At 36.3% G+C, this 22,051-nt stretch overlaps 1 protein-coding gene across 1 annotated transcript; it reads left to right on the top strand.

Annotated features, from left to right (window-relative positions):
- Window positions 1–6,265: 6,265 nt before the first annotated feature.
- Window positions 6,266–13,203, top strand: RB195_004728 (uncharacterized protein; the record flags this gene model as incomplete). The annotated part of the gene is made up of 5 exons (XM_064182703.1): window positions 6,266–6,419; window positions 8,987–9,081; window positions 11,000–11,195; window positions 11,264–11,456; window positions 13,038–13,203. 5 exons carry the CDS (start codon window positions 6,266–6,268, stop codon window positions 13,201–13,203), a joined length of 804 nt encoding a protein of 267 aa, XP_064033970.1.
- Window positions 13,204–22,051: the final 8,848 nt, after the last annotated feature.

The raw sequence follows: 22,051 nt of genomic DNA, 5'->3' as shown, positions 1-22,051 counted from the left end.
CTGAGAGGATCCATCGGGCCTAGAGAAAAGAGAGAAAGGAGTTACCGAATGGCATTACCTAATCTGATAAGCTCACAAATTACAAGGAGATTTTTATGCTCTGAAGAAATTCTATCGTTATTTAAGACTATATGTAGATTTTGGGGACCTATTCTCGTTTTTTCACTTTGTTTTTGACTGAAAGATTCTCTTTCTTCTTCTTCTAAATTTTCGCTTATAAAAGCTTATTTTAATTCATACACAAGTTTTTTTTTGCACTTCTCCTGCTAGTGATAATAGCAACGAATTTTTTTTTGTGCTGAAGTGGTCCTCATTCGCCGATGGTAAAAACCCAATGGTCATTAATCGAATCCCGAAGACTTTTTCCTGTGATTCACCTCAAAAACACAGTTAAATGATTCATATTCTATTGTTTTCTATTGTTCTATGATGATTTCCCTTATCATTCACTGACTAATATTCGATGCCAGAAAATCATTGTTGTCTCCGGAAGGACACGAAGCGAGAATTGATCCCTCGTTCTTCTCGTTTACAAAGCTGTTTTACAAGAAATAGGCTGGTTTTATTTTGAGCTTCTATTTTTTTTTCTGAATCAAATGTGTTGGTCTCGTTTTTCTCCACCTTTCCAATGAAATCTAATCAATATCTTCTTCATCGGTTCTTTTTTTATTTCCTACGGGTTGAAAATTTTCAAGAATTTTTAAATTATTGTCGAGAACCCGAAGCCTGAATATTTCATGTTACGTTGTCAGGTGATGCTCAAATCCTCTGGTAGGAGTTTGAACAGATATTGCTATTCTTCACTTACTCGGTCCGTTCACCGTCTTATCCATATTTTTTCTTCTTTTCCATCCTTTCTGATTTCCATGCTTCATATGCGAGTACAAATTGATCTTTGATCTCACATTTTAGTTAGTTATGCTAATTAAAATATGAAAATACGACAAATATCACGATAAATAATAAGATAAACACGTAACTTCTTGTAACCAACTTCTGAGTAATTTTGTGTTTTTTTTTCGTGGAACTCTCCCTAGGATCCAATTTTCATCTGCTTTTATCTTTGTTCTTGTGTTTCGTTCGTGTATATTTTTTTAAAAGAGATTATTAGTCCTAGAAAAAAAATGAAGAAAGATCAATAGCAAGACATATGTAGATGGTACAGGACTTGTCAACGTAAGAATACCATAAGGTTACGGTCTATATAATTTTAGATGAAAATGCGCTAATAGGACAAAGTAAAAAGTGGATTTAAATGGCTTCGGCAAACCCATGCGTGACTTATGGGACGTGGAATTCCTTCGGAACTATATCTTATTTAATTAGGTTAATTTGTGAGGCGCTATGGTTCAGTATTGAAGCACCACAGCTTTATATATATATACATATGTTCTAAAATAATATAAACGAGGACGGCTTTTAGAGTGAAAAAAACAATGAAATAAAAAAAATAAGAAATAGAAATTAATATCTACCAGAAACATTCGAAGTGAGTCCACGCCCCTTGGGATTCTCAGACAAAAATCACGATCACTTCTGTAAATAACTCTAAAATTATTCCTTCATTTTTCTCCGACTTTTTCGTTTTTTTCTCTTTTTCCCTTATTTTTAAAACTTTTCTGCTAGCTCACACGAAATGTTTTTGTTCCGTGCGCCTAAGCAACTCCAACAGAAATCTTTTATTATTATTATTATTATTATTATTATTATTATTATTATTATTATTATTATTATTATTATTATTATTATTATTATTATTATTATTATTACTATTATTATTATTATTATTATTATTATTATTATTATTATTATTATTATTATTATTACTATTATCATATGTTCCATGTCTTCATATTCTCTTTTTTTCACCTGAGTCCTTTTTTCCATCTCTTCTTCTAATTCCTTCCTAGAATTCCTAGAATAAGCAGGAGAAAAGTTGATATGTACGTGTCGCAATGAATCGGAGGACTAATTCGAAGCTAACCTGACAAATCCCGCCCATAGCATGTTCTTTTTCGATTATTCACTTGTGTCATGTGATGGGAATGTCGCTTTTTTTGTCGTTCGTGGGATTTCTTTGGATTTCCTACAGAAACCAATTCTAATTTTCTAATTCCATCAATTTCAAGAATCCTTATGGTTCTAGTAATTCTAATTCTTTTTCTTTTAGTTTTATATCCTCTTATAGTTTTTCCTATATTACTTTCTTTTCTTCTTCTTTGTCTCTTTCCGTAAGAGAATAGAGTAATAATAATAATAATAATAATAATAATAATAATAATAATAATAATAATAATAATAATAATAATAATAATAATAATAATAATAATAATAATAATAATAATAATAATAATAATAATAATAGCAATAATAATAGTAGTGTTCGTAATAATAATAATAGTAGTAGTAATAAAAATAATAATAATTATAACAATAATAATAGCAATAATAATAGTAGTGGTAATAATAATAATAGCGGTAATATTAGTGGAAGTGAAGATAAAAAATAGTGACATCAATACCATCGGTGAAGGCGTAGCGCAGTCGGTAAGAGGTTCGTCTGCGACTACATGGTCTAAGGTTCGATACCTCCTAGAGCCGACCGAGTTGTTCACCCCTCCGAATTCTTCAGATTGGTACCAGAGTTGTCTGAGAGGGAAAAACACACTGAACTGAGGCATCGCCCAGACTCCTTAGTCTCCTCAAGTTATTCCTTAGGCTAGACACGAGTTTGTAAACCTCAAACCACTCTAAATTTAAGTCCAGGTTCGTGGACGAGTCTCAAAGGGATTTATGAAAATGCCAGGCACTTTGTCATCTACCCATTAAAAATAAACCAACGTCCCATGAATGGCTTATCATCGACATTATTCACATCCATCTATGTGGGAACTCGTTGAATATTCGAAATAGTGAAGTTTGTTTTTCGATCCTGTTTATGGCGCCGGTGTGACGTTCGTGAATCCTGAATACGGATTAGGTTAGTGTTGTCTGATTGTCAAGGATTAGTTTAGATGTGACATTTCCCCGTATTCTCGGAAGAGAATCATGTCAAAAGGATTGTTTTGAGAGAATAGAGTCATACGGATGCTGCTTCCGCTTCCTCGAGAGAAATCCAACAATCCTTGAGAATTAAGAATTTGTCTCTTCTCGTATCTCCTATTGGGTCTTCCGTTGCAGGTCGTGGAAGAACGAATTCAGGGAAAATCAGAAAAGTTGGCGAAATGGCGAATAAAAGAAAGCGATTGTATGGCTGAAATTATTCGCGACTATCGATTTATGGCAGTTGTCCCGCGTGGACAGCTGCCACAAATCGATAATTGCAGGAAAGGGAAAAGAACGAAAAACAAAGATAAACTATGGATTATTAGGTCGTAAAAAAAGCGGCCTAATTCCTTGCTGGTTTTGTGTCCTATTTCGTCCCTATTGTATCGTTTATGGGTGGTTTTTATATTTATATTTATTTTTTATTTTTTATTTATTTAATTTATTTTTGTAGTGTTATATGTCCATAAAATATATGAACATTCAACCCAACACAATGAATATTCGATCATTCACGAATTTTAAGATTTACGTTTAGAAGAAAACCCCCGATCAAGTGAAGAAGTAACGCTAAATAATGCATTGCGATGAACAGCGGATGTCTTTACGTGACGAAATGTCACATGTCACTGAAATCACGCAATATTGCACACAAAATTGGTTGATTGGCTGGATGTGATGAAATGAATGTATTTCCCCGTAGAATAGCTATAAGGACGTCCAATTATTCTTTTTCAATAAAGAAAATGAATTATTTTGAAGTTTAAGGTCCTTGGGGATTTGAAATTTGAAAAAATCACCCTCGAAACTGCATATGGTGTGGTGAGCTTAGAATAGAAATTTTAAAAGCTCCTAAATTTTTAATATTCATTTTTTCAATTATTTATCATTTTTATTTATTAATTTATTAATTGAAAATTTCTATAAGAACAAAAACAAATAATAACAAATTCTCATATGAGTCTAACGAAAGTGATGAAAAAAAAATTAAAATCTTAAAATTACAATAAACATAAAAATAAACAAATAATGTAGAAAAAATATAAATAATTAATAATTAATAATAAATAAAGCTAATGAGTGAATAAGTAAAATACAAATTAATAGTAAAAATCTAAGGTTAAGAAAGTGAGAAAAGTTTAGAAAAATCCTAATAACCTAATTTATAAAAACAGAAATTTTTCTTTATTTTTCTTAGGAAAACACTTTTGAAGCTTATCAGATGGGCGTCTGTGTGGGAAAACAATCTCTTCTGAACAGAGATCGATTTTCCAAGATCTTCGATTATTTTGAAATCTCCTCCTCCCCCGCCCCCGCCGTAGATTCTCATCCTCCTGGCTGATGAATAAGCGTATAGAAGCCATACAGAAGAAATTCCTCCTCCCCTCCCTCCTTACCTCCTCTGCCCTCCTCAATGGCCCTACCCTGCCATCATATTTGATGCTAGCAACCATATATGTTTTTTTTTTCTGCCAACGTTCTGCACTTGCACTTTACACAATGAATTTAACGCCATGATCCTCGAGAATGTTAAGCCTATTGCACTTTGTGGAACTTTTTCTCTTGGCCCCATTCCAAACTAATTCGTCTCTCCATTCGGATAGTGCATAGCGCGGGGTTTGGTGGTATTTTACATGGACTACTTTTTTTTGTGAAAAATCCAGTAAAACAAAGACAACCTTTAAGGAGTAAAATGTCCAGCGGATCAGAAACAGTTGACGGCTGTTCCTGCGAAAAAAGGATGTAGCTCGTGAGAATGTCACGTATTTTTAGCTCTATTAGATCTATCTACAGTAAAGCCCACAAAAGTTTTCAAAAAAAAAACAACAACAAATAGATGTCACGGTGCGCTTGTCATGCTGCTGCTTTTGTGCTGCGGAATTCGCGACTCCTTGCGGTTCATACTTTTAGTACGTTCAAGTACTAAGGTATGAACCGCAAGGATCCGCATGGAACCGCATGATTCTTTGTATGCATAAAATTCAGTGACGGATTTTTTTTTTCTGACCCAGAAGATTTCTTATGGATTTGATCTGGAGCCAAGATAGCATCCGGCTGGCAAGGCTGCTGTAGATTAGGTTTTTCTGCGCCGCTCTGAATTTTTTTTTGATTTTTTGAAATTTTTATTTCTATGAGAATTGGATTTATTTGTCTATATATTTTGCGGGTCTTTTTATATATTTTTTAAAGTATTTTATTTATTTTTTGAAAATTTATTCGGGGATTTTGCCTTAAATAAAGATCTTGTTTTCTTTTACACTTTTACTCAATATCCTTTTTTTTATTCGCTGATCCAACGTAATTTTTCTTCTACTTTTCTGATTTTTTAAAATTCTCTATTTTAATTTTTGCTCACTGATTCGTCAAAATTATGTTTACATTTAAATGTCGTCCACTAACGCTTTTTCTAACCGTAGCAGCGATTCTACAACTTTTCGGGAAGAAGTGCTGCTATTGTGCTGTCAAAAACATTCCCTATTCTGAACGAAACCGATCAAACATTCTGCATTCAGTGCTTCATTTTTCCATTTTCATTTTTTCACTTTCGTTTTTTTTTGTATTCAAACCACTTCTCTGGTTGTATCTGACTTCTTGTACCGTAACCGCTCCTACAGTGCTTCAGGGGCCTTGTTGATGTCTTCGAAAATATGTCGAGAAGCATAATAGCAATGGACTTTTTCCCTTAACCTTCGCTCGACGTTCCTCATGTCAGTCTTTGCTCGTCAATAGTACATATTTTGGTGCGGTTATCTATTACAACAGGCAGTAGACGATGTTATTTGAGATCTTCCTGAGGTTGCTCTTTTTTCCCCATCACAAACGCATATGTTGCATGTGAAAAGCGTTGTTGAGTAGCGAATTTCATTGCTTTAAGTCAACTACGTCGTTGTATTTTTGTGCAATTGCGGAACACTGAAGTGCCGTCTTTTTTGTTTCCGTTGTTCGCTTACGCATTGACAGGATTTTTTTAAACCGTTTCCTCTCGAAATTATAGATTTTACAAGGATTATAATTGAGCTAATAAGCAATGAAAATTCTCCGCCCACGTACTTCCTCAAGCCCCGCCCACATCACGTGCTTCACCGGCATCACCTTCCTACGTTTTTTTTTTTGTTTTGTTTTCTCTTTGTTTTTTTTTTCTTCGTCGTCGCGTGTAAACGATACTTATTGATTTGCAATATAGGAAAAGAAAAACTGGAAAGTTTTCGCTGATTTCAGAATGTCTCGGATCGGTGTATTTGGCCAAATCTCCGAGATCACCGATCATTTGTATCTGTCCGGTGCCGGATGTTTGAAACCGGAAAAAATTCGACAAAAACGGATCGTGTTCATAGTGAACGCTACAACCGAGGAGCCGAACACATACATTCAAGGTCGGTGGATTTGATGATGGTGATCGTTTTCGTTTTTCTGGATTTACTCACCTTTCTCTATGGAATATTCCTGTTCTGGATCCTTTTTTTTCTTGAAAGAAGACCTATTTCTAATTTAATTCTTAGAATTGTCCTAGAATTGCTATCGGGGTTAAATGTATTGAATCACTATAGAGGCAGATTTATAGGAATAAAAATAAATTTTGAACAATTTTTGAACATAATAAAATCAAAAAAAAAAACAAAAGAGTAAACAATGAAAAATTAACTTTGAACGTTTTAACAACAACATGAAAAACAACACAATAAGAAAAAAATATATAAGTTGATCTTTTCATTTTTGAGGAAAACATCATTGATTTTCGGCAGTTGACAAGCAAAATATCTTCGAATTTTTTCGAACTACCGAAGAAATTCCACACAGTAGAGATCGCTTTGCTCGCGTAGATTCCTTGGACTCCTTTTTTCAGGAAGATTTTTTTTTGCTACGAGCAGTATAATGTATGAGTGATGCGCATGTAACGGATAAGCTATGACAAATCAAGTATAGTGATATTACTGATATTATTTGTCAATTGAGGAAGATAATTCCTACGTGCTACCAAATGACACCCTGTACATAATAAAGAAAAGCGGGAAAATTCCATGATTTGAAGAAATGCGTCTCAAGATTTACGATGTTGGAAACTCTTTAATAATAGATAGGCCCCACAAACATACATCCGCAAAATTGGTGACCACTTGCGCCTTGCTTTCGTTTTATTACCCGTAATAAGTTGCATCGTTGGAAAGGCGGGGTCACAAAAAAAACTTTCCCACGCTTCGTTTTCTGGTTCTCGAAGGGGGCTGAACGTGATCACGCTCATTATTCACCGCTATCCTCATATACCTCTTCGAGGTGAACTCAAAACAATTTTTTTTTAAATAAAAAAGGCTTCAAAAAAAAAAGAAATGTACGAGCTTATTGTCTATCTTTATTTTTTTTTTCATTTATCCAGTAAATAGCTGATACAAAGGAGTTAACAAAAATGAATGCATTGTTTTTCTTACACTAGAGAAAAAAACAGAATATTTATGGATTTATGTAGGTCTCGAAAATTTCTGGGAAAACTATCACAACCCATAACAGTAGGTTATTTGGTTGATTGAACTTCTCCTATCGCTACGTTCTCGTTAATCAATTCTCATAATTCTCATGGTGGAAATTTCCGTAATAACTATGGGTGATCGCTACAAGCGCAGCTGAAAAACACACAGATGAAGCATATAGTTTGTTCTTTACTCATTCTCTAACTATTTGATGTTATTTGTTGTGAAACAGTGTTCAAACAGGGATGTTTAGTTCTGTGAGCTTAATGCTAGCAGTAAATTATTGAACTGATTACAGCTGGTGTTGGTTCCTGACACGAAAACATTGCATGTGTTCATTCATTTAAAACCTCTAATGTCTAATTAATCATCTGGAATGCAGCTGTTTAACAGTGTTTTGTGAGATTTGTTGGGCAATTTATGTTGGGACGTGGATTCAGGATGTTTTCAGCGCTAGAAACTAAAATATTATGGATACGGTATAGATATTTAGTTAATTTTACATAAAGTTAGTGGCGGATCGCATTCAAGTCTGGATCCTCTATGAATTTTTTCGTCAGATATCTTTAACTGGGGGTCAGGTCTTTAATAAATCTTTCATTATTATTTTGTTTTGCACTATTTTAACGATTTGCCGACAGGACTGGGGGAAGGGGGCGGAGCTTTTAACGCTCTTCTGATTGGACGCTGCTTAATAAATTGAATAATAATTAGTAATCAGCCTTAATCATTCCTAGGAGGGGAACTAAAGAAAAACCTTCGGTTAATTTTTTTGTCGACAAATCAGATAAGCAGGAATCATTTTTAGTGGACACCCAACTACGGTACTTTTCTAAATGTGTACTTGCACAACAGATAAAAGATTGTTAATGATGTGCTGGTGCACACATATGTTATTCTATTAATTAATTATATTGACTTATTTTCAGTTTTTTTGTTTATTTATTTGTCTATCGGTATTTACTCTTCCTAATTCTCTTGCTGATATTTACTTTACCTGTTTATTTATCTACCACGAAAAGAGCTGATACGCGTGGAGTGAAGGATATCTTGCAGCAAATCGAACAAACAAATAAAATAAAGTAAACAAATAAAAGAAGCATGAATTCTCAGTGAAAGTATAACAAAATTAAGGCAAATGAATAAAAAAGGAGATAGGAATGTAGGAATTCAATAATTTACTATGTAGAACCAAGTGGAAATTTAAAAAAACACCGCAGTCCGATGTAAACATCGTTTTTTTTAAAGTAGAAGCAAATAAAAATAAGACAAAAATAAATAATAAATAAGGATCTGCAAATTATACTGATGAATGAGAGGAAATTTTTTGAAGTTTTTTTTTTAATCGACAACCTTTAATTCATTCCATTTTAATCACCTTTAATTCATTTCAATTTTCCTTTCATTTAATTGACAACCCTGAAAAGGTGTCCTTTGGTCCTATTTATGATATGTTGAACGTTTTGCCGTGTTTTCAGGAGTTGAATACATGAAAGTCCGGATAGACGATCATCCATACGCACGTATCCAGGACTATTTTGATCAAGTGGCGGACAAGATTAAATCTGTTAAGGTAATTTTTTAGATTAATTGATTTTTAAAATAAGTTCCTCCCGCGAAGTTCAAAGTTGGTCGGAAGTGCTAGACAGAAGTGTTAAATCCTATTATGGGTTCGAAACTAAAATTTTTAAGATCGAGTTTAGGTGAGTTTTTCTACCAACCGGAAAAAAATCCGGAATTTTTAGACATAGGGTTATTGAGAAGAGTTAGAGAGGGATATGAGTGGTTTTTTCCATCCACTAACACGACTTTTTTTTACATATTTTTGTATTTTTCTGAGTGATTTCCGGGAAATTTAGTGATTCTCTTTGTAAATCTAATGAACTACAGTAATAGGGTGTTCTGCAAATCACTCTTTCTCGAATTTCGAGATGAACCTCCATCAAATAAGGCTAGACTATGTCAAAATCTAATATATTTGGCTTAAAACGGTAAACTGTATTGGTAATCAATCAATACTAACGTTTAATCAATTAATTATGAATTTAAAGTTTAAGTGCCCTCAATTACCGCGATCATTGTGTGCAATTTGGAAAAATCCAGTCGGATCGATTCCGTTTTTCCTACGCACGTATGTTCTGCAATATTGCGTCTTATAGAAAGAATCGACATCGACATATCGACAGAAATGATAGTCTGAAAAGAAAATAACGTTTCCTAACTTTTTTTTTAGCTAAATACATAGCTAGCAAAGCCACAGTGCAGCGTTTTCTGTTGAGGACCTTTCGCACGCAACGATTGTGAACATTTCGAACGTTTCTTCATCATGTGCTGAAGACATTACTATGTGGAAAATGAATTTTGAGGACCAATTTTCTAATTCCCAATTTTACCGAGGGAAAATCACCATGATGAAAATTGTTCTCTCTTCACGGTAACTATAGTTTTTTTAGGAAATCAAATTAAAATAAACATAAATAATATGCGAAAAATCCCTGCAGGCAAGCAGAAACTGTTTTTCACGAAATTGATGTGAATACCAAATTTTTGTGGGAGACATTGGTTAATCCCCAAGTGTTCTAGGACCATTAATTTCGATAGTGAATATTTCGTAGAAAGCGGAAAAAGCATCACATTTGCACTCTTTTTTTCGTTTTTCCTTTTTCCTTCTCCCCATTAGGCCAGCAAAAATATCAGATCAGGGTAGGTCGTGAGCTAAAAAATGAAAATGTGAGCGAGAAGAACTCGATTACATATTTCTTCGGATAAGATGACTATCGACTTTATTCATATTTTTTTCATATTATTTCATTTCTCTAAAATTTCTGATGTTTTGTAATTTCAAGTAATACTCATTAACTTTATCTTAGTAAATTTTCAGATTATTTTCTGAATTTATTCATATTTTTATGCTTATTTAAACTTTTTTGAGTAATTTTATTATTTTTTTAAAATTTGTCAAATAAAATTTAACAGTGCTGAGTAAGCGAACTAAATTTCGAATAATATTGAACATTTAGGAAAATTTTAGTAATTGTTCCTTGCAAATAAATGAGTGTGCCTAGAATGGGCACCAATAGCTTTATTTTCCGTCCTATTTACGATTTTTTTTTCCGAATTTGAGTCTTCTTTTCAGTTTTAATTTCGATTGCGTATAATGTGAAGGTGAACAGATTGTTGTAAGGATGTTTTTTTTCCGAATTATAACGTTTCTCGTATGGAATTTGTTCGTGCGTAGTTTGAAACGGGTTTTCAAGTAGAAAAATGACTGTAAACTCAGTCATGGGTGAATTATGACGGTTGTTTCGTCGTAGAAAAGGAATGCGGTCCTATAAATCATCGTAGGAAATACTAGTTATGTAGACAAGTTCTTTATGTTAGAATGTAGCTGTTCATACTTAGCGTAAAGTGGAATAGAGCCTTAACGGTGGGGGAATGCTAAAAATGGGAGGAGTGTATGAATTCCTCTATAGTATGCGCAGGCTTTTCAGGATCATGGTGGTAAGACCCTCGTACACTGTATGGCTGGTGTTTCACGATCCGCTTCATTGGTGATGATATACTTGGTGAAGTATGAACGTATGACATTACGACAAGCCTATCATTATGTGAAATCGGCACGACCAGTGATTCGGCCAAATGTTGGATTCTGGAAGCAGATGGTGGATTACGAGAAGCGGCTACGAGGTCAGTGATGACGCAAAGCGCTAGGACAAAAAAAAAATCGGGAACAAAATTCTGAATTTTCCCTTCAGGTGTTGCTTCGGTCACAATGGTAATGACGAACCAATGTGATCTACCGATCCCAGACATTTACGTTGAAGATCTCAAACGAGCGCAGGAACGAGAACAGCAACAACAGCAACAACAGAAGATCTCCAGCACTTCACTTATTAGACAACCTATATCCGCGTTGTCGGTGACGAAACGACGTGGATATTCTGCTAGGTGAGTACCTTCAGGCTTTCATTACAAGACATTTTATGATCACTTAACCCAAAATTTGTTTCCGATGAGTTTATCGCCCGAATATTTGGTCCGGATGGGTTCTTACAAACATTAATCGTATGACGTACCTAGCTGTTGCGACTTAGTGTTCAACGCATGCCTGCTGGAGTTTTTTTGTCTCCTGCCCAATAACGCTATCTCATCACTGTTTGTTAACTTCTTCATTATTACACGCTACATTATTCGATCGTGAAGAAGAACTCATATATAACTGGTTAAAGGAGGAGAGCGAACTATATTTGGACCATGTCATCTAGCTCTGGCCGCGTGTTGCCAAGGGATTATGGGGACAAAGTGGCGCTCCCTACAATATTGTGCTTCACTTCTTCCTTTCCCATCCTACTATACTTTCGCAGCACGTGTCGAGCACGTGCGCAATATTCATATTAACCCACGATACAGAACGCAATACCACTGCATGCACACGAGCGAATACAAAGGCGAAGTGATATGCCGGAGTAACCGAGCCAACTCTATCACGAAATCAGGAAAGAAATGAAACAGACGAACTGGTGAAACCGGACCTTTATATTGCCCGGGTGCGAGTGGGCGGAGCTTTGCCGAAGAGGGCAGCCTATGCACCAGCTCGTTGGTATGAGCGCGAGCATTTTGCTGTGGGGCACGGCTGATCAACGCTCCCAGCCGTTCTTTTCGTGGGGAGCGACAAGCGAGTCGCGACACTAGCCGCTACACATCTGTGTTCGTTCAAAAATAGTTTTGTTAAAAAATGGCCACATGATAAGTGAAACCATCGATGATCCGAAGCTCTTCGGCAAAAGGTTTGCGGAATTCCTAATTTTGGTCGGGCAGTTATGCGATTTTTCGATTTTCGAACTTCGCAGCATTATCCGAAAAGCGTGACGCAAGTCAACACGGGTTTTCGACTGATCAATCGATCGGAAACGAAATTTTATGGAGTTAGAGAGTTGTGAGACTGTCTGCTGTCTGCTACAAATCTGTCAGTAGTATTTATAAAGGATAAAAGGATAAAGTTTCTGGCGTTATTCAATCCGCTTGGGATGCGCCCCCACGTTCACTTCAATTCAGAATCGTTTGGGGTTTACGAACGTGTATCTGGCCTATACAATGACTTGCGGTGGCTAGCGGATGTGTCAAGTCAGTGTTTTTATCCTCCCAGACAAGTCTGGTACCAACTTATCGACCCCGGAGGGATGAAAGGCTTGGTGAGCACTAGGGCGGATTCGAACCTCCGATCGATCGTGCAGGAAGCGGAACCTCTAACCGCTACACCACACCCGCCCCTAGTATTTATAGTGTTCCTTATTTGTTGTATTCTGGGTCCAATGGAATCAGCTGTGATACCTGTAAGCTTCGACTATAACACATTTCACGATCTTTTAACAAAAAAATCGTTTCCGCTGGGTTTTTTGTGGAAATATTTGGTTAAAATTTTTGTACGAATTAGTCAGAGATATACTAAAGAAGAAAGTGAGAAATATGATACGAGAATCGTTTCATGAATCAACATACAGTGAAATTGATGTGTATTGATTTTTTCAGCAACCTCCGGCCAATCACCACCACACTTCGACGTTCCACATCACCAGCGGTATCGTCGAGCAGTATGCAATATTCGTTCCTGTCGCCAACACCATCCAGAAAACCTCGTGATAGCCTGTTCAGTCTTTACACGTCCCCATCACGGCCTTTCTTTTCGGCTTTTTAAACTCATCGTGCGGCTCTTTCACTTATAATTCCGCCCTAAACGTCTTCTTCTTCTTCTTCTTCTTCTTCCTAACCGTCCCCGGTTCGGATATCCACCTCGGGTGCTCCTCCACACTAAGCGCCTAATCAACGTCATTCTTTCTTGAAAGTATTGCACACACACATCTGCGATGTACATAGTACGTATATACTTGCGGTTCATTGGAAATTTTTTCAGCGATGGGCGAGGTTTTGCAAGCGGCGCGGGCGTGTGTGCGGCGGCGTCTGGTAGCTCGTACGCCTTAACCCCTCCCGGTTAATTAATGCTCGCTTCCTAACCTCAAAGATCAAAGATCATTCAGCTGCTTGCTTGCGTATGCTGCGGTGAGTCTACAGCAAGACTCCGCCCACGCTTAGATTATTGAAACGAGCCGTAAGTATGCATGTATCTCATCAGCGTCGTTTACTCAGGGTGACTTGTTTCAATGACGTTCTACTCTAAAAAAAAAGTATAGTAACTTTATGTATTACTGTAATTCGTATTATGTAATTTTTACCAGAAGCAGTATTTCGCTAGGATTCTTAACATCTTTTAAGAAATAGATTTTTCTACACTGCTTTCCTAAAACCTATGTCATCACTATGACATATATCGTTTATAAATTGGAATTTTACTGGATTCAGGTCGATTATTGATCGATTCTTATGACATGAGATGATCATTCAAAGCATATTAAGACATCGTTATGCATTCTCATATTTACATATACATATACATATATACACGTACAGTATAGGATCTAAGATGTTAAGTTGTGACCGGGTACTGAACGACTTTGCGTCATGTCTTAAATAACTTGGACAACTACCTGTGTTTTCAAATTCATTCTCGTACTTGTATATGATTCCAAATGACATATTTTATAAGGTGTCATTCTTAAGCGTTTTTCTCCCAAAAAGGATTGTATTGAATAATGAATAGAGTGAAATTTTTAATAAAGAGACTAAAAACTCTGTTTTGGTGTGTTTTTGGATTTGTTATTGCATGATTGCTTGAAATGTTATGAATGAGGAACAGAGCGACAATATTCGTTACCCTAACATATCTTAATTTGTTCTCGGAGAGCATGATGGGACCCAGCAAGTGGGTGGAGTTATGGGCGGAGCAAGGTGGAGCCGACAGCCAATCATGGCTCGACAGGACCGCCCATCCCCTTGAAAAGTCTTTGAAGGTAGCAACGTTTTTTTTCTATACAAATGAATTATTGAATACATTGAAATTATTTGTCACTGCATCAGCTGATGCTGACAGTAGATGAGACAGAATGAAGCTTAAAAAAATAAAATAAAGAATAAAGCGATTCCTGCTTATCTTAGGAATTGGTGATTTAATCTTAGGCACGCACTCAATTACCTAAAACAGTTTTTTTAGTGCTGGTCACTGTAATTTAATGATTCTGCTTACGTATGACAATAAAATAGTATTAAAAGTGAAAAAAGATTACCGTTTTGACTGGAGCGCGAATAGGAGAACCTGACGTGAACTTGTCCTCAAAGATGTTAGGGTCCCTTTGCTTTCGCTAATTCTGCCAAATCTTCTTCTTCAAATGAATGCGTTTGACCATTGCAAAGTATAAAAGACGTGTTTGCGTAATTTAGTGTTCGTGCATAAAAGTGCTACTAACTCGCTTCGTTTATAGCGCTATAACCTGGCCACGGATGCATCTCGGGAGGACGTCCATAGATTCAGAGCACTTTTCGCTTGTGAATTAGCCGCGCTAACCTTTCCAATACTACCTCCAATTAATTCCGAACTATGCGCTATGGATACCTATGGGAATAGCCTTGCTCATAACTTTGATTATCTTTCCTGGGTAGAATTGACGACGGTTACTAATTTACCCAGGTCTGAGTATCACGGATCGGAACTAGTTGTACAGTAATCGGTTGGTGGTACAAGCTTTATCCAAGGTACGAACGCCGCTGCAGCGATTAGTGAGCCTTGGCACACCCTTTTCCCCTCTTCTTTTTCGAAAAATTTCAAGTTTTTTTTTCAATTTTATAAGGACAATTCAAGGATCAAAATTGTAATTACCATCATTATCAGGAATATCTACCCAAATGATGGGCCTTAGGCCTCAAAGCCATTTTTCCGGAAGTGGAGGGGCTGCAATGATAAGAACACAATCGTTGAGTCCTTGTGGTCGTCGAGGTCTTTGAAAGCGTTTTTTCTTCTAGCAGATGTTGGTCCACGGCCCGAAACAGGTGATAGTCATGGACGGGGCAAGATCCATACTCGAAGGATGGTGAGGCACGGTCGCCCAGCAGCCAAGGCCACCCAGAAATTGCTGCCTTTCCCTCCTTTGCCGTATAAGGTCCCGCGTTATCGTGGAGCAGTGAGATCGCGAGATGTTTTAGGAGTTTTTCACACACTACATCGGCCAGCGTTTGTAGCTACATCAGCAGAAGTTAGGGTTGATTGTCTGACTACCTTCCAGCAATCCCAGAATAGTACACGGTGAATTCCGGAACACAAAAAAATCAAATGTGGCAGAAAAGATATGCAGAGACCCATTGCAAAGTTGCGTAACTAGTTGTTTCGTCAAAAAAAAATTGAGAAGGAATGAGAAAAAAAACAGGAATAGCTTCTGTGTAGCTCCTATAAGTTCTATCCCTCCTAAAACACTCGTTCATAAAGATATGAGTAAAAAAGAACTTCCAAATATGGGTACGAAGTGGGAAATAAAAAAATATTTGTGGAAAAAAATTCCGTTGCCGCTCATTCCTCATCGTCTGCATGCGACTCCATTTTTTTTTCGAAATGATCCGACATCATTTAACAACCTTAATCTCACAAACCACGGATCTCCCTCACTAGAGGGATCACAGCCGGTTAGTCGCGAGGCTACGTGGCGCGTCCCCAGGTGGCGGATAGGGGGCTAACCGCGGAAAAACACCTGTGCAGAACCAGGTGGATTCAGGGATGACTCCTGCTTTGCTGTGCCAGGACTGATCGTAAAATCATTGTATCCCGCACGTCGGTCCGGCCAAAACTGCAATCAATTACTGGGAGGTGCAAGGAGGCGTTTGGAGTCGCCTCAACAAATAACTCAATTCTGGAGAAGAAGTTCTAAAACCAGACTAACTTCAACCTGCCCGTGGTTTTAAATTTATGCAAAAAACAGTAATAAAAATTTACTGGTAAAACTGGTACGGTACGCCAGGTAGACTTGCAGGAGTCAGTAGGCTACGAAAGGAAAAGACAGGATAGATCTTACTTAACCACGCACTTCATGAAGCGCCATCAAATATGGTGCAAGCCAAAAATCATACACGTCATGACACCAACAACACGTCCTTAACCTGTATTTGAAACGGAGAAAACTTTTTAGGAACATGCACAGTAAGGTTTGTGAGTTGGCGTCCTCGTCAACACGAGTATGGCAAGAACATGACTTTGAACAACTCACGACCGAATCGACGTCGGATGAAATGTGGTCCAACTACTATCTTCGTCGCTTACGCTAACATCAAGCTACGAAGAAGAAATCGAAGCTTTATATGGACCTAAGTTCTACGAGAAGATCATGCCTTTTACAAGGTCATAATTGGCGACTTCAACGCCAAAGTTGGCCCAAGAAGAACCCGGAGAACTTCATCGGGACCCACGGCCTACAATGGAATGACCAGGGAACTTTCGAGTTCATCATGACTAAGACCATCAGAACTGTTCAAAGCCTCTCTCACGCACGTGGAGTCACGGTGAGGTACGTAATGAATAACACATCATCGTCAATAAAAGGTTCTGACGGATGTGCTTTGTCAAAGTTTATACGATCGACCATCGCCTCAGAAGATTTTCTTTACGCGGAAGCAAAAAGCCGCCAAGTTAGCAAAAAATCCAGAACTACCATCAACTGGGATCTGCTACGTTACGCTTGAAGATTCGCAATGACAACATAGAATAGACCGCTTGTAAACACCTTTACTGCGGAAGAAGGCTGAATATTAAAAAAAAAACCTCTAAACTTACATACCCACTGACACACACCAGGAACCAAACTTACTGACTCCAAGGCTTTCAAACATAAAAAAACCTTAAAAAAACAAATCTCGAAGCACAAGGAAAAAGCATCATGCGCAACTTCAGTGAAACAAGATACAGCTGAACAAGAACAACCATTGCATGAAGGGAATGGAAAAATCATTACACTTTACGATCTTACAGCCTCCTGCCTCTACCATCTAGGAAATGACATTATTTTTCGTAAATACACATGCTATATTGTAAAATTACCACGTAAAATAAAAAAACAAAACTTTCATAACATCAATTCCTTACTTATCAAGGTAAAGAAAAAACCTTTCTTATAAAAAATATCATCACTATCAATTCTTACTTATTACAACTTTACAAATATTAATAATTAAAAGGTTTATAAGACAACTACAACATTTACAATTAGCCATCAATATTCACTTAACATAGGTATAAATAAAATCCTCCTATACTTAAGAAGGCCTTTACTAGTAACGAAGCGTTAATACAAAACTTCCACTCAGTACATAAAGGTCTTAATTTACAGTAACTACACGAATCTGCCATTCTAAAAATATCATCATTACGTGAAAGGGTTCACAGGTGATACAATCTACCTAAAATATTCACAGCACCTGAGAAGCAATGCGAAATTGAATGGACACATGGAGTGAAGATCATGTCCAGCTACACATTTCCTTTCTATGACATTACATAACAACATAAAAACAATCTAGAATTAAACATGTGACCATCGTTTACTAATCTTAAACTTTATAACATGATTGATCATTCCCTAAGAAAAATTAATAACTACGTATTCATAAATATGAAACGACGCAGAAAAACAAAAAAACTAAAAAAAACACTCATAAAAAAACATAAAAAACTTTCTTTTTGATACTCACAAAATCTACACCATCACTCATTGTTCGCTGTTGTTTACGAGAGGTTCAATCGAGTCTCACGTACGCCCATCAAAACCACAGTCGCGAAACTGGGACCAATTTCAAATTTGAATTTCCCTCTTTTTCTGCGACATGCAGACATCGAATAAGGTGATCATAATGCAAAATGCCCTAATCGTCAACGCAAGCCAATTTGATGCTCAATCGAGACACTGCGCAAAACATTTTCATAGAAAATCTACGAACTGGTCGAACACCGTCATTTCTACTGGATTTCGTCTAATTTTCAAGTAATTCCCAACTGATTTCAGTAAAAAATAAAATGAAGATTTGAAGCGTAGACAAAGGAAAAGGAAGAGTAGGTACAGTTTGCCCTTTTATTGAATGAAAAATACAACTTTGAGTGCTGTGTCTCATAAGTTTTATAAAAATATGAGCTGGGTCAGCTTTAGAGAAAGCCGGAGCAGTATTAAACCTCGTGTGCAAGCTTCAGGTGGAACCTATGGATTGAGAATGAGGTGATTTGTGATCACTGGGTTGTAGTGTTAAAAGTTGGGTTGTGTTGTTAAAGCGTGAACTATTCCAGAAACAGATCCAAGATTTTATTATTGCCTTTTTCTGTACAGAACCCTGAGTAAGAATCGATTTGATACGGTAGCACATGTATACGAGAGGAGAAAAATTCATTTACTGTCTCTAATAGATTTTTTTTTATCTCTACTCTCCTTCCTATTTTAGTCAAGACGTCGCATTTTCCTTGGAAGTTTCTTTGGCGTTCTCGTTACGATTTTAATATATGATATGCCTTAATTTGATTGATTTGATGGAAAAATAATAAGACGGCGATTTCTGATCTATTTTCAAAGATAACATTTTTGGATATATGAAGGTGACGTGAATTTAAACGAGTTTTTAGAATTCCCAGTAACCCCTATTTTCCCATATTCTTCCAATAAATAAATGGAACATCCAGGAATTTTCTGTGTTTTCGTAATTTTTTACAACGTTCGACAGTTCGAAATTTGTTCGGAATCAACCAGGCGGAAGCTATCCACTATCGAATGTAGATCAAAATCTTCCTGAGCCAATCAAAACCGCACTTTCGAAAATGCGCGCCTTTTGCGACCTCAATAAAATTTTCTCTGCCGCGTCCGTATTCTTCTCGTTCCTCTGGCTTTTCAAATCCATATTAATCTGCCTTATATCAGCGTTTCTAATTCTTCTTAGGGGAGCGTTTCCTTGTTTTCTTTTTTTCTCCTTGATTTTCTCTCCTTTTAAACTTTTTTATCCATTTCATTTGTGTCCCAAAGCTGAAATTTCAAATTTTTCTAATTTGTTTCAATTTTTCTAATTTGCTTCAACGTTTTCAAGGAGCGTTTTCTTGACTTCTTGATTTTCTTTTTTCCTTGATTTTCTCTTCTTTCGAACTTTTTTCTATTTATTTCATCCATACCCCAAAGCTGAAATTTCAAATTTTTCTAATTTGTTTCAAAATTCGGTGTTATTCTGGATGGTTTGGATTAGCTGACCGTAAATAGCATAACTAATTTGCAGTTTCATATATGATTAGTAAAAAAACCAAAAAAAAATCTCTGGGTAATGTTCACAACAAAAATAAGCTAATTTTTTTCAGAAGTTTAAAAGGCAGAAGAAAAAACTAACAGAATAAGAGAAATGATTTGAATAATAACTACTGAACAATGTTTTTTTTTTCATAAAATAAATAATTGAAACAAAAACTTATATGGAGGAAAAAATCAATAAATAGATAATAGGTCTACTGTTAATAAATGAATAAAAGAAACCAATCGTTCTCATGCTTTTCTCAAACTTTAAAAGTTTTATGTTTCTGTGTTATTCCTCTTTTCCCTAACTCTCCTACATATAGCTACATTTGTGTTCAAAAATTCTTTGAATTTCATAAATTTTGTTACCTTAATGATTTGAATTCAGGAAAATTTCTTTCTGTACCAATACGAAAAACTCAGAAGGATTTGTTCCAGCAAACTCGTTTCACGCGACTCATGTATTGATCGTGAAATTGCGAACGAAACTAATAATAATTGTTCAGCTGCAAAATTGCTGCCTACGCCCATATTCCTCCGTTCCTTCTTCGACCATCAAGTAGTTTTTTTCTCAGTTTTTTTTTTCACCACGCATTCCTCCATTTTCTTTTCCACGTATTCACGTGTTGTTAAGTATTCTCAACGCTTCTCGGTTAATTTATGGTCGTCAGTCATGCCTTCAAATTTCTTTTCATGCTTGTTTTGCACAATTAGGAGCTGCCGCCGATTTCGGCTGGGATGGCTCGTGGAATCCTATGCAAAATAATCCATTTCTAAGAATAAATATTTATTTAAATAAAATTTTAAGATGTTAAAGTCGTCTTAGCACCTTTGTCAAGCAAAATAAATGTAATTAATGAGAGTTTTTTAAAAACAACCTTTCTAACAATAATAGTAATATCGTTAGTGATAAAATAATAATAATAATAATGACTTTACATTTGATTTTTATTCACCACTTCTGAAAATCCTTCTTTATAAGAAAAAACGACGAAAATTAGGAAAGAACTAGAAGAATTCGGGAAATGTATGTATCGTGGAAAAGTATTGCCTGGAATAAAAGTGAGCATCTTGTCTTAGTTCCCGGATGAGAATTCCGAAAAAGAAAGATTCTACGCTTTGTGATGATATTTCTCTGATGTATGCTTACTTGCTTGGAAATTTCCCAACACATCAACTTTAATCTCCTCTTTGAATTTATTTTCTGGATATTCTAGCACGTCAATTTTGGTGATTTTCGGACCTGTTTTTGTGTTTTCTATGAGTCATCCGAAAAAAAAAACACATTTACATCAATCCTGTTCAAATAAGGTAAGCAGCAGTGTTTATGATAGCAGCACAAATGAAGTGCAGCAATTTGGAAACTGTAGAAAAACGTCAGTGGATATAAATCTCCTCTGCTAATATTTAAAAATAAGCAAAAAGAAACTCTTGTTGTAACTCTCAGGGAAGAATCTCGCGAAAAATCCCGCCGTCGCCAGCCGGGCATCGGCTGGATTGATCCATTTATCGCCTATCGATTAGTGTGCATGTGCAGTTGACCGCTATCGCCAATTTTGCACTGAGCTTATGGTAGATGAGGCTGATAACGTCCTTGCACTAATTTTTTTCGCATACAACGTTGTTCCTCTCGTTCCTTCTATCATAGTTTTTTAAATCTTAATTTTAATTTTATTTTAATTAATTTAAATTTGCTGTCCGATGAAATAAGCGAAAAAGTAGATCAAAGCTGATCGTAGTTAACCAACTCCGGTTAAACGTTAGCTATAATCTTTATCAGAACCTAAGCAACCGTATACATAGTTGTGTTCCCCAATGACCCGGAGAGAATTAAGTAATTCAGAGAAGTAAGCGATTTTTAGCCGGAATTTTTAGTCCAAGATTTTCTTTTTATGGTAAGAAACGAATGTAATTTCTAAACAACGTCAAGCTTTGCTACAAATGTGTAGTTTCTGATGGCTAACTTCTTTGCGATGTTTTAAAATACGGATGGTAGCCTATTTTAACAATCTTTATATTTTTCTTCAAATTCACTAAGGCTGCTTGTGGAATTAACTGCTTAACGACATTTCGGTGGTCGACCCCCATCATCGAACGTATTATCTAGCTATTCGCAATTCACCTCATCATGATGTGAGGAACGAGGACTTGGGCAGCACCGTCTACGGTGATGAAGAGGATTGACTGCACGGAAAGGGAGATGCTTAGACGGCTGTTTGGTTACGTTTGGCCTCGGGTATGCCACAGTGAAGAGCTTTATGCGGAAATAGATGTGGTGTACCGGCAAATGACACTGACTGAATGAGTGGAGATATCAACATCTTGCACCGTCATCGGAAGTGGCTACGGAGAATCGCC

This window comes from Necator americanus, chromosome I (assembly GCF_031761385.1).
Source record: "Necator americanus strain Aroian chromosome I, whole genome shotgun sequence".
Lineage (NCBI taxonomy): Eukaryota > Metazoa > Nematoda > Chromadorea > Rhabditida > Ancylostomatidae > Necator > Necator americanus.
The sequence above is the reverse complement of the archived record's forward strand: the minus strand, read 5'-3'. Positions and strand labels throughout refer to the sequence as shown.